Raw genomic sequence first — 14871 nt, 5'->3', positions numbered from 1 at the left:
CTAAGGGGCCAAGCCCAACCTCTGAAAAACAACTCCACACCATAATCCCCCCTCCACCAAACTTTACAGTTGGCACAGTGTCCAAAATGTCTTGGTGAAGCAAGTTTATTCATATAGCACATTTCATACACAATGGCAATTCAAAGTGCTTTACATAGAAATTAATTAATATAGTGATAACATGCATAAGAAAAATAATACCATGTGTAAAAATAAAAATAGAAACAGTTGTAAAGAGAATTAAAATTAATAAATAAATCACGGGTGTTGGAACCATTGTGTGTGTGTGTGTGTGTGTGTGTGTGTGATAAGACACTTTTTATGCCCACTGATATCGGACCCACTCACTTTTATCATCTCTAATTCAGCACATGTCTGCTTACCTAACCTCAACTGCTAAACACTTATTATTAAACATGTTAAATGCTTTATTTCCACTTTTCTAATATTTTCTCAATTTTTATTGAAAATAAATGCCTTTCCGATCGGATATGTGATGGGGACAGGGAGTAGAGCGAGTTCAAACCTCTGATCGATTAGTGTCGAAGCGTGTGTATTACCCCCACACTATAGTCAGGGTGAATAACGCAGTGCTTTCTGTCATCGTGTCTGGCCCAATCAATGGTTTAGTCCACGGCACTATTTCTATCTGGACACGGAGCATAATAAACAACTGGTTCATTATCATTACCTGTGAAACTGTGGCAGTTAAATTAATATAGTCTATTTATTAGACTATTGTATTGACTGGTTTGAGGTCTTTTATTGATATAGGCAAAGGATATGGCCTCAAACGCACCATAATGCAGGATATCACTAGCCTGGATGCCCGCCGAACTTAGCCCCGCCCACCAATGTTATTACGTCGGGCAGTTCATATTCTGACTAGAATTGAGTATGACCACTTCAGGCTAGGAAATCACATCTGCGAAAGAAAAACTCCAGGTGAGAACCCTCTGACCCCCCGCAAAAAAAAGGACCCACCTGTAATATTTGTCACCAGCCGCTACTGGGACACACACACTTTTTATTTGCTTCCGACGCCCATGAAATATAAAGATAAAATGGTGATCAACAGATCCCAATCTGCCTGATCCTAAATTCAGGCACCCCTATCTGAGATGGAAGAGATGGAGCAGGTTTGGGATGTCTCCTGGTTAAAGACGGGCTCCTGGAGGGGTCGTGACCTTTGCCCCGCAGGGCCTCCCCTTTGTTGAGTCCGCTTCACTGTCTGCTGCCACAAGCAGAATAAAGCACACTGCTCTCCTTTTCCAATCTCCTCCTCGTCAGCATAGCTGTGGTCAGCAGGTTTGTTCTTCTTCATTATTTGGCTCAGTGGCAGCATATACAGGTTAAACTTCATCAATGCCCCTTACTGTGTTCATGTGTAAAGACATCATTTACAATTAGAAAATTTTATTAAATATTAAATCTCTTATTTTTCTCTCTACTCACACTAGTACTGTAATGTTAAATATCTATATATACATTTATCTTATTTTTTAAACAATTTTATAGAAAAACTGAAATATAAAAGCTGCTGTTTGTAACTTTTTTTGTGTTAAAGATTTACAAAAATGATATAATGAGAATGTACAACATGAATCAATTCTCCAAACCGTGTTTTTGTCTTACCCTAAATCATTATGGTACACTTATAATAAGTGTTTATATTGGGACTATTTCAGGCCAGACTGGTGTGGAGGAGCACAGTCCCTGCGTGATCCGCCACAGACATAACCAGAGAGAAGTAGATCCGGCTGCAGTGCTCTTCCGCGAGACGCATGCGGTTCTGTTTATTAACCACTAGAGCACAAAAAGTTACGGACTGCAGCTTAAAATAACACTTTTTTTATTGTATTATAAAATATTACATTTATTTTTACACAAGTGATGTAGTCATTTATTTCAATTTAAGCTACTCTATTTTTCCCACAAACCCCCCAGTCTTCCCTAACAGTCCCGATTTATACAGAAATATTATAAAATGTGTAAAAAATGATTTAATATTTCTTTCAATTACATTTGTTTCCTACTCACTACAGTCCTGCAATGTTAGATATGATTCCTTTCAACGTATTTATTAATATTTTTATTTCATTTAAACTTTATTAGTTTTGCACAATAGCTTCTCAAACAATAACAGATGTGGGCGGGGCTTGATTGTGCCTGAGGGGTGGTGGCTTGCTATTGGCTGATCTCCTGTGAGTGACAGGTGGCCCCGCCCTCATCATCAGAGAATGGGCATTTAGTGTACAGATGCTAACTATTTTTAAATTCTGCTGGATAAAATATAATTATATACTTCCTGCAGAAATAATGAGATTGTATTTAGTGTAAAATATATTTATATCCACATCTACCACTGATGAAACATTACAGGATTGTAAAATGCACGAGTCAAGCTTGTGTAAAATTATTCTCAAATCTTTCTTTTATTAAAAAAGAAAGCGCTATACATAATTACAGCATTTCTTTTACAACAAGTGGTTACAATAGGATTTCACTTTCAATTTGTGTACTGTCAACTTAAATTTTAATCAAATTAATAAATCTTACCCAGCATGTAATACAAAACCAAATCTAATAAACAAACCCTAAAGCGTCAGAAAATGGCACTGTAGAAGATAATGAAGATCATAAAGCAAACGCTTCATCCACAGCTGGTTACGCTGTGCTAAAGAGGAAACAAGACGTCCGTGCTTCACATTAAAACTCAGATATTTACAGTCCTGTGAGTATATATCCAGGGCGCAGACACACAGACTACTGGAGGAGGAGTATATACAATCAGGGCCATGCGCAGTACATTCAACACTTTCCTCTAGTGTTCACACACACACACACACACACACGCACACGCACACAAGGCCAGATCTCAATCAGTTTCATGACCATTAAGCGCACTTCTCCAATATGTGATAGTGCAGTAAAACACACCGTTTTCATGAAGGAAACACTAACCCAATGCCTGATTTAGAGCTGACTTCAGAAATGAACACGGGGTTAAGGGTCATGAAAAGGGCCAATCATGTTCATCCTCTGGCTGCGGAGGGAGATATGACCCGGCATGACTGAACATCACAATGGAAATCAACAGCTCAAGAGAGTTCCTCCTGGATTTAAAACACACTAATACTGAATAAAACAATCAAATACTTTCCCCATCGGTCTTCTAGGTGTGCGCTGGTCAAAGAAAGCCACCCCTCCACGGAACGAAGGGAAAGCGGCGTTCCTGAAACTCCCGTATTGCTGTGGTCCGTTTAAAGAAAACATGAAAACATGGGCCAATGCTTCAAAGAAGAGCACACACACACACAGTCGAGATATACAGCCCTTTGGACGATTCAAGATATCACATACCATATTTGGAAACAAAACAATTAAAGAGTCGGGTGATAAAAGTGAAAAACACAAATAAATCACTTACAATATTAATATGTGGGTGCACGGATAAACACTTCACTGCAAAAAATGCTCCTTATTTAGTATTTTTGTCTTCTTTCCAGTCCAAATATCGTAATATTCTTAAATCAAGATGCATTTACTAGATCAGTAAAACCACATGAGATATTTTTGCTTGTTTTGTTTGAAATAAAATCTAAATGAAGTGAGTTTTTACTTAAAACAGAGAGCTCTCTCACCCCATTGGCAGATCATTTTGCCTGTTTTAAGCAAAAACTCACTTCATTTTGATTTTATTTCAAACAAAACAAGAACAAATATCTTATGTCGTTTTACTGATCTAGTAAATGCATCTTGATTTAAGATTAGTTCACTATTTAGACTAGAAACAAGACACAATTACTGAGTAAGAAGAGCATTTTTTGCAGTGTTTGATTGAATTTAAGCTAAATCAGTGAAAATAACAGTTATTGAGAACAAAACTTGCCATTCTTGTACCTAATCCATCACATATTGTGTAGCTTTGCTGAACTAAGGCCGAGGAGCGATGCCCGATCCGCATCTCCAGCCCGTGTCTCCTCTCAGATCTCCAGCCCGTGTCTCCTCTCAGATCTCCAGCCCGTGTCTCCTCTCAGATCTCCAGCCCGTGTCTCCTCTCGGTCTTCTCCAGGCATTGCTCTAGTACTGATCAGGTCCAAACCCAAATATAGCAGCACATTCAAATCATCGGATCATGTTAAGGTATCGCAACACTTCTAACGGAGTCACACATGCCCTTCAGAATGTGATGAGGCTGAATCATTATTTTAGACATGATGTGTGTCGATGGCAGTGCAACAGTATCCAGCATTATTTTGAAGGCAAGTTCATCCTCTCACCCTCATGTCTGTCCAAACCTGCCGGTTCATGGGCTGTTTACCTCTAAAAATCACAAAAAATGTACTTTTTGGAGCTTTGACGGCACCAGTCATCGTTTAATCAGGTCGGACACTGCAAAATAACTAGCTAAAGGTTTGAAATGACATGAAGTTTGGAAAAAGATGACAACTGCGTGAAGCGCTCCTTAAATTACACACAAAACCGCCATTAAACCGACTCGGGGTCGGCTAAATTCACAACAGAAAACTCTCCAAAGAATAGTTTTTTCCACCTAAAAAGATTCACAAGCGATCTCAGTTGAATAAATCAGATCATAGGGAGGCATTCCCAAAAGAAAGAAACTGAAGATACCGTGAACAGGTCTGAGCTTTTACTGAAAGACGAGTCCTTCGGCAAACCGGTGAACACCCAGCAGCGATAGTGCAGACGTCTCGAAGAAATCCTGAAGTAAATACATGTGTCTGAGTATAGAAGTGAACCAAAGAGTCCATGAGGAGAAGCAATCATCCTTCAAATGTCCTGTTCCTCCTCCATATTCCTGCATGTATGGGCGAATGAACCCCACGCAGCAAGGCAGTAATAAATATAATGGCAGTCTGACTGCATGGCATGAGTGATCCCTGGAATATCAGTGTGAGTGAGCGGTCACACTGGCCTCATGTTTCACAGGTCAGTCTCCTTTGGGATTGTCCAAATTAACCACGCGCAGCTCCGTGAGGGTGGCGCTGCTGCCACCAGAGGGCTGCTGGTTTATTAGCATCTGAAACAACACAAACAGACCCGTTACTGCACGCTCTTGAGTCCTGACGGTCAATCATACCACTATCTCAGGGGTGACCCCGAACAGACGAAGATTCGCTGCATCGATATGCGGAGCCGGATCCGACCACCGAACTTATATATATATATATATATGAACAAAATGTTCTTTTATATATTTGTGTGATGTTCTGTATTTCGATCATGGCTTTAACGTTATGACAGAACGGTTTACGAATGTTTATCCACCACATCGCCTTTTATTTAAACCTAAATAAGAAAGCCATTGTCAGTTCGTCTGTCTGTTGGCAGGCAGTTTTGGTCGCTTTATTATAAGTTTTTGCTGTGTGTAGTGTGGAGAAAATTAAAATAGTTTTATCCTCCTGCTGACAGTGTCGTGCCCCTCCCAACCCATTCACACACACACAGATGATTCGACTATCAGTCGACCATAGAGAGATTCAACAATTCTGATTCGAATGTGTAAATCCATTGTCAGGGACACCCCTACACTATCTATAACTGCACTTCAGTGTCAAATTAAAAACAGCCGTTACAGCGCTTTCAGAAGCCACGGGAGCAAAGGCGTCACGCCACGGGAGCAAAGGCGTCACGCCACGGGAGCAAAGGCGTAACGTCACGGGAGCAAAGGCGTCACGCCACGGGAGCAAAGGCGTCACGCCACGGGAGCAAAGGCGTAACGCCACGGGAGCAAAGGCGTCACGCCACGGGAGCAAAGGCGTAACGCCACGGGAGCAAAGGCGTAACGCCACGGGAGCAAAGGCGTATCGTCACGGGAGCAAAGGCGTAACGCCACGGGAGCAAAGGCGTATCGTCACGGGAGCAAAGGCGTCACGCCACGGGAGCAAAGGCGTAACGCCACGGGAGCAAAGGCGTATCGTCACGGGAGCAAAGGCGTAACGCCACGGGAGCAAAGGCGTAACGCCACGGGAGCAAAGGCGTATCGTCACGGGAGCAAAGGCGTAACGCCACGGGAGCAAAGGCGTATCGTCACGGGAGCAAAGGCGTCACGCCACGGGAGCAAAGGCGTCACGCCACGGGAGCAAAGGCGTCACGCCACGGGAGCAAAGGCGTCACGTCACGGGAGCAAAGGCGTAACGCCACGGGAGCAAAGGCGTATCGTCACGGGAGCAAAGGCGTCACGTCACGGGAGCAAAGGCGTCACGTCACGGGAGCAAAGGCGTAACGCCACGGGAGCAAAGGCGTATCGTCACGGGAGCAAAGGCGTAACGCCACGGGAGCAAAGGCGTCACGCCACGGGAGCAAAGGCGTAACGCCACGGGAGCAAAGGCGTATCGTCACGGGAGCAAAGGCGTAACGCCACGGGAGCAAAGGCGTATCGTCACGGGAGCAAAGGCGTCACGCCACGGGAGCAAAGGCGTCACGCCACGGGAGCAAAGGCGTCACGCCACGGGAGCAAAGGCGTCACGTCACGGGAGCAAAGGCGTAACGCCACGGGAGCAAAGGCGTATCGTCACGGGAGCAAAGGCGTCACGTCACGGGAGCAAAGGCGTCACGTCACGGGAGCAAAGGCGTAACGCCACGGGAGCAAAGGCGTATCGTCACGGGAGCAAAGGCGTAACGCCACGGGAGCAAAGGCGTCACGTCACGGGAGCAAAGGCGTAACGCCACGGGAGCAAAGGCGTATCGTCACGGGAGCAAAGGCGTAACGCCACGGGAGCAAAGGCGTCACGTCACGGGAGCAAAGGCGTAACGCCACGGGAGCAAAGGCGTAACGCCACGGGAGCAAAGGCGTCACGTCACGGGAGCAAAGGCGTAACGCCACGGGAGCAAAGGCGTATCGTCACGGGAGCAAAGGCGTAACGTCACGGGAGCAAAGGCGTCACGTCACGGGAGCAAAGGCGTAACGCCACGGGAGCAAAGGCGTATCGTCACGGGAGCAAAGGCGTCACGCCACGGGAGCAAAGGCGTCACGCCACGGGAGCAAAGGCGTCACGCCACGGGAGCAAAGGCGTCACGTCACGGGAGCAAAGGCGTAACGCCACGGGAGCAAAGGCGTATCGTCACGGGAGCAAAGGCGTCACGTCACGGGAGCAAAGGCGTCACGTCACGGGAGCAAAGGCGTCACGTCACGGGAGCAAAGGCGTAACGTCACGGGAGCAAAGGCGTCACGCCACGGGAGCAAAGGCGTCACGCCACGGGAGCAAAGGCGTATCGTCACGGGAGCAAAGGCGTCACGCCACGGGAGCAAAGGCGTCACGCCACGGGAGCAAAGGCGTCACGCCACGGGAGCAAAGGCGTCACGTCACGGGAGCAAAGGCGTCACGCCACGGGAGCAAAGGCGTCACGCCACGGGAGCAAAGGCGTCACGCCACGGGAGCAAAGGCGTATCGTCACGGGAGCAAAGGCGTATCGTCACGGGAGCAAAGGCGTGACGTCACGGGAGCAAAGGCGTCACGTCACGGGAGCAAAGGCGTAACGCCACGGGAGCAAAGGCGTATCGTCACGGGAGCAAAGGCGTCACGTCACGGGAGCAAAGGCGTCACGTCACGGGAGCAAAGGCGTCACGTCACGGGAGCAAAGGCGTCACGTCACGGGAGCAAAGGCGTATCGTCACGGGAGCAAAGGCGTCACGTCACGGGAGCAAAGGCGTAACGTCACGGGAGCAAAGGCGTAACGTCACGGGAGCAAAGGCGTCACGTCACGGGAGCAAAGGCGTCACGTCACGGGAGCAAAGGCGTATCGTCACGGGAGCAAAGGCGTCACGCCACGGGAGCAAAGGCGTAACGTCACGGGAGCAAAGGCGTAACGTCACGGGAGCAAAGGCGTCACGTCACGGGAGCAAAGGCGTCACGCCACGGGAGCAAAGGCGTATCGTCACGGGAGCAAAGGCGTCACGTCACGGGAGCAAAGGCGTCACGCCACGGGAGCAAAGGCGTCACGCCACGGGAGCAAAGGCGTCACGCCACGGGAGCAAAGGCGTCACGCCACGGGAGCAAAGGCGTATCGTCACGGGAGCAAAGGCGTATCGTCACGGGAGCAAAGGCGTGACGTCACGGGAGCAAAGGCGTCACGTCACGGGAGCAAAGGCGTAACGCCACGGGAGCAAAGGCGTATCGTCACGGGAGCAAAGGCGTCACGTCACGGGAGCAAAGGCGTCACGTCACGGGAGCAAAGGCGTCACGTCACGGGAGCAAAGGCGTCACGTCACGGGAGCAAAGGCGTCACGTCACGGGAGCAAAGGCGTAACGTCACGGGAGCAAAGGCGTATCGTCACGGGAGCAAAGGCGTCACGTCACGGGAGCAAAGGCGTAACGTCACGGGAGCAAAGGCGTAACGTCACGGGAGCAAAGGCGTCACGTCACGGGAGCAAAGGCGTCACGTCACGGGAGCAAAGGCGTATCGTCACGGGAGCAAAGGCGTCACGTCACGGGAGCAAAGGCGTCACGTCACGGGAGCAAAGGCGTCACGTCACGGGAGCAAAGGCGTATCGTCACGGGAGCAAAGGCGTCACGTCACGGGAGCAAAGGCGTCACGTCACGGGAGCAAAGGCGTAACGTCACGGGAGCAAAGGCGTCACGTCACGGGAGCAAAGGCGTCACGTCACGGGAGCAAAGGCGTCACGTCACGGGAGCAAAGGCGTCACGTCACGGGAGCAAAGGCGTCACGTCACGGGAGCAAAGGCGTCACGTCACGGGAGCAAAGGCGTCACGTCACGGGAGCAAAGGCGTCACGTCACGGGAGCAAAGGCGTCACGCCACGGGAGCAAAGGCGTAACGTCACGGGAGCAAAGGCGTATCGTCACGGGAGCAAAGGCGTCACGTCACGGGAGCAAAGGCGTCACGTCACGGGAGCAAAGGCGTAACGTCACGGGAGCAAAGGCGTAACGCCACGGGAGCAAAGGCGTATCGTCACGGGAGCAAAGGAGTATCGTCACGGGAGCAAAGGCGTGACGTCACGGGAGCAAAGGCGTATCGTCACGGGAGCAAAGGCGTATCGTCACGGGAGCAAAGGCGTGACGTCACGGGAGCAAAGGCGTATCGTCACAGGAGCAAAGGCGTGACGTCACGGGAGCAAAGGCGTATCGTCACGGGAGCAAAGGCGTATCGTCACGGGAGCAAAGGCGTGACGTCACGGGAGCAAAGGCGTATCGTCACGGGAGCAAAGGCGTCACGTCACGGGAGCAAAGGCGTCACGTCACGGGAGCAAAGGCGTCACGTCACAAGAGCAAAGGCGTAACGTCACGGGAGCAAAGGCGTAACGCCACGGGAGCAAAGGCGTAACGTCACGGGAGCAAAGGCGTAACGTCACGGGAGCAAAGGCGTCACGTCACGGGAGCAAAGGCGTAACGTCACGGGAGCAAAGGCGTCACGTCACGGGAGCAAAGGCGTCACGTCACGGGAGCAAAGGCGTAACGCCACGGGAGCAAAGGCGTAACGCCACGGGAGCAAAGGCGTAACGCCACGGGAGCAAAGGCGTAACGCCACGGGAGCAAAGGCGTAACGCCACGGGAGCAAAGGCGTCACGCCACGGGAGCAAAGGCGTAACGTCACGGGAGCAAAGCTGTGACAACACGAGAATAAAGGCGTATTATTCTCATAACATTATGCCTTTATTCTTGGAATGTAGTTTTTATTCCTGCAACACAATGAATAAAGGCTTAATATTGTGAAGTATAAACAGTGCAATAAATGTTGTAACTAGAATGTTAAAAGACTTGTTTCAGAAGCTTTGACATAGACAACCCAATAAACGTTTAGATACAGCGCGGTTCCATTTACAGAGAAAGCTGTGTGAGTAAAATGTTAAGTGTCATGTAAAGAAATGCTCTTGGTTTTATTATATTACCGAATGTAGTGGAACAGCTGACACTGGTATCTGTACAGTTCCTGGAGGTCCTGTTAGAAACATCTGAGGAACTGCACCTGAACACGACAAAACAATACAATACCATCAAACCAACGGAACTATGGTGCGTTAAAACAGAGGTTTTCCATATGGATTAAAGACTATCCGTTGATCACTTCCCCATGAATGACTGACCTGAGTCTTGGGCTTGCGTGTGGGACATGTGCATTGCAGTGTGTGACTGTGGGAAGGTGTTGAGCACAGTTAGACCCCCATCAGCGAGGCCAGAGGTGGCTGTAGCATACATGACGTGCGCTCCGGGGTACATCATGTGGCCTGCCACTGAAGAAGGCACCGAGGACGTGACTATAGTAGCAGTGTGGCTCGCTGTGGGAGAGCAGGAGAGACAGGAGGTTTTACTGAGGACTGTAATGGCGTCAGTAAGCAGAGAGAAGGCTTCTGGAGGACATACCAGCGGAGCTGCAGGACGTCTGGCTGATCTCTGGACTGCTGTCGCTGCTCTGAGGGCTGGGGTGAACCTGGATGGCCTGCAACTGTTGAGGCATCGCACCACCTGACACACAAAACACCCTTAGCGCACTTTAATACCGCAGAATCACAGCAGCTTATAACAGCTAACAGTCAGTCGGAGTGAATGTGAAATAAAGTAGTGCTGGGGAAGAATTAATAGCATCCCAAAAAAACTAAAACACATGAAAAAGTAACCTATATAAACACACAAAATGTTATATATATATAATATTTTATCTGAAGTACTATAATCATTCAAACTAAAATAAATGAAAGATAAATAATAATAATAAAAAAGACAAACTACAATTAAAATAACTGAAAATATAAAAATAAAAGCATATTAGAAATATACACTTCACTAAAAACATACTAAAATAACACGGACACGTCACTTGTAGATTATGTGTCGCTTTACAATGCAGTATTAAAAGGTTTATTGCAGTTTTTTATAATAAAAAAATTACCATTAAAGTGTAATTTATAAAAATGTATAATACATAAATTAATAATATACAAACCCGATTCCCAAAAAGTAGGGACACTGTACAAATTGTGAATAAAAAGGAATGCAATAATTTACAATTCTCATAAACTTATATTTTATTCACAATAGAATATATATAACAAATCAAATGCTGAAAGTGAGACATTTTGAAATGTCATGCCATATATTGGCTCATTTTGGATTCCAAAAAAGTTGGGACCTGTAGGTAGCAATCAGAGTATGGACATAAGGAACATCTGGAGGACCAATTCACAACTCATTAGGCAACATGAACATCAATTGGCGACATGATTGGGTATAAAAAGAGCCTCTCAGAGTGGCAGTGTCTCTCAGAAGTCAAGATGGGCAGAGGATCACCAATTCCCCCAATGCTGCGGCGGACAATAGCGGAGCGATATCAGAAAGGAGTTTCTCTGAGAAAAACTGCAAAGATAGTCACTTTTTTATTTTTATTTTGATTTTTTTTTTTATTTATTTATATATGTATATATATATATATATGTATATGTATATATGTATATATGTATATATATATATATATATATGTATATATATATATATAATGTATATATGTATGTATGTATATATATATATGTTTTTTTTTTTGAGTGACCCTGAATGACCAGGTGTCTGTAATTAGATCAATTAATGGCTGGTTAGAAATGAGCTTGAGATGTTGTTTGCTATACACACCCTGACGAAGGCATGTGAAGCCGCAACGCGTAGGTGTCTCTGTCACCAATTTTTTAAATGTTTAAGCCATGAAAAAATAAAGGCTTTTTAACTTTCTCAATATACCCATCGAGTGCCTTGGACTACTTTTGCATTTAAACTTAATTATCCTACACAACCAAAGAGCACCGAGATCTTACACCCTGTGCAGCACTTCCTGCATTCCTTTGCATTGATGAATTAAGGACGTTGAGGGATCGTCTTGTGCAGAAGTTGCTCCGTCAAAGAGACGTTCTAAGGGATTGACACATTCTTTTCATAAAAAGATGACGACGAGTTACTTTTCCTACTCTAAAGAAGAAGGTGAGAAGATCATTGTTACAGACACACTGTTGAGTCAAGATAGACCGCAGCATGCAGATTTTAAAAAACTGTGTTTTGAACTCAAGAGACATACAGAAAAAGAATTGAGACTACATCTTCACATGGTTACATTATCTGATTACTGGAGAGAAAATATGATCCCAAGAGGACTCAGAATTAAAAAATTTCCTTCGTTTGGACATGGAGATTCAGAGTTTAGACAAAAGTGGGAAGCTATACTAAATAAATGCTCCCAAGACCTTATGCTGCTACTAATTGAAGAAGCAAAAAAACAGAAAACAGAAATGCAAAAACAGATAGTCAAAATCAAGCAAGAGATTCCTTCAGACGGTCATGAATCGCTTATTCAGTTTGAAAAGAAACTTGAAGATTTAGAACAATTATCCAAAAAACTCAAGCAAGATAAGCTGGCAAAATTTGGAAGAGATGAAAATGACTATAAGGAGCATAAGGTATACGCATGGTCACAATGGAATGTGAAGACTCCTAGAAAGAGATCAGTGTCTTTTAATTTACCTAGTAGCGACGAAGACCGTCCAGCAGTGGAGACTTCACCCAGAAGGGATTTTTTAGAGAACAAGTCCAAAATGAATCAGAGATTCAGAAGACAAGACAACGGAAGACGAGACGAGGAAGAAAGAGATCGACCAAGATTCCCAATTCAAGGCAGATACACCAGGAGCCGCACAAGGGAGATGAAGTAATCAACATTTCTAAGGTCACTCTACCGACAAGCTGCATTTCTGTTTTGTCAAAAGGTCTCTCATATGTCCCAATAAATACAGCCAAAGAATTCCAGACTAAAGTTGACCTATTCAAGTTTCATCGGAGTCTTCAACTGAAAGCTTGGTATTATTCATCTGAAACAGCTACTCGTACTTACGACAAGAAGGTAACAACCTTTAAACCCAAGTCAACATTTATGCCATGTGCATCCAATCCAACGCTGAATTCCTTCTACAAGAAAGTAACGTATGATATTGACAAGATCTTTTCTTCTAAAAAACGAAAACAATATAACCTTTCAAAAGAAGAAGGAGAAGCCTTGAACTGGATTTCTAATAATGAAGATCTTGTAATAAAAAGAGCAGACAAGGGAGGTGCGGTTGTTGTGTGGGGCAGGCATCAGTACATCGAAGAAGCCTTGCGACAACTACAGAACTGTGAGTACTATCAGCGCTTGAAGTCCAATCCAATAGAAGGAATCAAAAATGAACTGACTGATATTCTATTACATGCTAAAGATGAGGGATGGATTTCAAAAAATGAGTGTGATTTTCTCTCTTGTAAAAATCCTAGGATTTCCACTTTTTATATGCTCCCTAAAATACATAAAAATCTGGAAAATCCACCAGGGAGACCTATAATTAGTGGAAATGAATCTATTACAGAACCAGCTTCCAAATTTGTGGACAGTTTTATTAAACCATTAGTTAGTAAACTTCCTTCATTTATTCAAGATACAACCCATGTGTTGAATACCATCAAAAAAATGAAAACTACTGAATCCTCCATTTTGGTGACTATGGACGTTGAATCACTGTACACAAACATAGACCATAAGGATGGGTTGGAAGCATTATCATACTATTTGGATATGAGATCATCTACTGAAAGGACACCTACATGTTTTATTGTGCAATTAGCAGAATGGACATTGAATAACAACATTTTCTTGTTTCAAGATGAATTATATAAACAAATGAAAGGTACAGCTATGGGTGCCTGCTTTGCCCCAAATTATGCAAATCTATTTTTGGGATATTGGGAAAAGAAATTTGTATTTTCTGACTTAAATCCATATTTAAAGTATGTGAAATGGTGGGGTAGATATATAGATGACATTATATTGATATGGACAGGGACTGAAGTAGATCTACTAGCTTTTCACGCATATTTAAATAATACCAACGTAAATCTGAAGTTGAGTTTAGAATTTTCACACACTCAGATTAATTTTTTGGACATAAAAATCGTTAAAGAAAGTAATGGAGTGTTGCATACTACCATTTTTAGGAAAGAAACGGACAGAAATACCATATTAAGAGCAGACAGCTTTCACCCTTTATGGATGACTGAGAATATTCCTGTAGGTCAGTTCCAGAGGTTGAAAAGAATATGTGATAAGGAAGAAGACTTTAACATCAAGGCACAAGAGATGAGTCAAAGATTTAGGGAACGAGGGTATAAAAATACTGTGATTAACAGAGCATACAATAAAGTGAGAAACATTAGTAGAGATGAGCTATTACGACAAAAACGTGAATCAAAAGATCCTGATAATTCAGTATATTTCGTGACACATTATAGTACAGAGGCTAACAGAATTAAGAAAATTATAAAAAGTAACTGGGAAATAGTTATGAGTGACCCTTATCTAAGAGAAGTCATGCCTGAATCTCCTTCTATTGCATTCCGGAAAGCACCCACGATTAAAGATAAAATAGTAAGAAGCCATCTTCCCTCCAAGAAATCAAACACCTGGCTAAATTTGAGTACAGGAAATTACAGGTGTGGCAACTGTAATCACTGTAATAATATGATCAAGACTAGTACATTTAGAGATGTTACCTCAGACTTAGAATTCAAAATTAGATCATTTATTAATTGCAATACTTCATTCGTAGTGTATAGGTTGGAGTGCCCATGTGGCTGCTTTTACATAGGGATGACTACAAGAAAATTAAAGACAAGATTATCAGAACACAAAAATGCTATTCGAGTTTGTAACCCTCTGTACCCTATGGCTATACATTATAGAGATACAAATCATGGTAGCCCAAGTACACTGAAAATAGTTGGCATTGAGCATATTCCTAAATCAATAAGAGGAGGAGATAGAGTTAACAGGCTTTTAAAAAGAGAGTCTTTCTGGATCTATACACTAAAAGCAACTACATTTC

The 14871-nt window shown here is 44.7% G+C and overlaps 1 protein-coding gene across 4 annotated transcripts in view; it reads right to left on the bottom strand.

Moving 5' to 3' along the window:
- Positions 1 to 3731: 3731 nt before the first annotated feature.
- srfa (serum response factor a) overlaps positions 3732 to 14871 on the bottom strand; it is a 30983-nt gene continuing 19843 nt past the window's right edge. For 3 of the 4 annotated variants that reach the window (XM_067416421.1, XM_067416423.1, XM_067416424.1), the window contains 4 exons: positions 10346 to 10447; positions 10069 to 10260; positions 9874 to 9950; positions 3732 to 5044 (listed from right to left, as the gene is read on the bottom strand). In XM_067416421.1, coding sequence (XP_067272522.1) covers positions 4955 to 5044; positions 9874 to 9950; positions 10069 to 10260; positions 10346 to 10447 — 461 coding nt within the window. In that variant the 3' untranslated portion in view covers positions 3732 to 4954. The remainder of the gene's footprint in view (positions 5045 to 9873; positions 9951 to 10068; positions 10261 to 10345; positions 10448 to 14871) is intronic. The other variant, XM_067416422.1, reaches the window with a different exon arrangement.

Source organism: Pseudorasbora parva, chromosome 14 (genome assembly GCF_024679245.1).
Source record: "Pseudorasbora parva isolate DD20220531a chromosome 14, ASM2467924v1, whole genome shotgun sequence".
NCBI lineage: Eukaryota > Metazoa > Chordata > Actinopteri > Cypriniformes > Gobionidae > Pseudorasbora > Pseudorasbora parva.
Note: the sequence above shows the minus strand (reverse complement) of the source record. Positions and strands in the feature narration are given on the sequence as shown.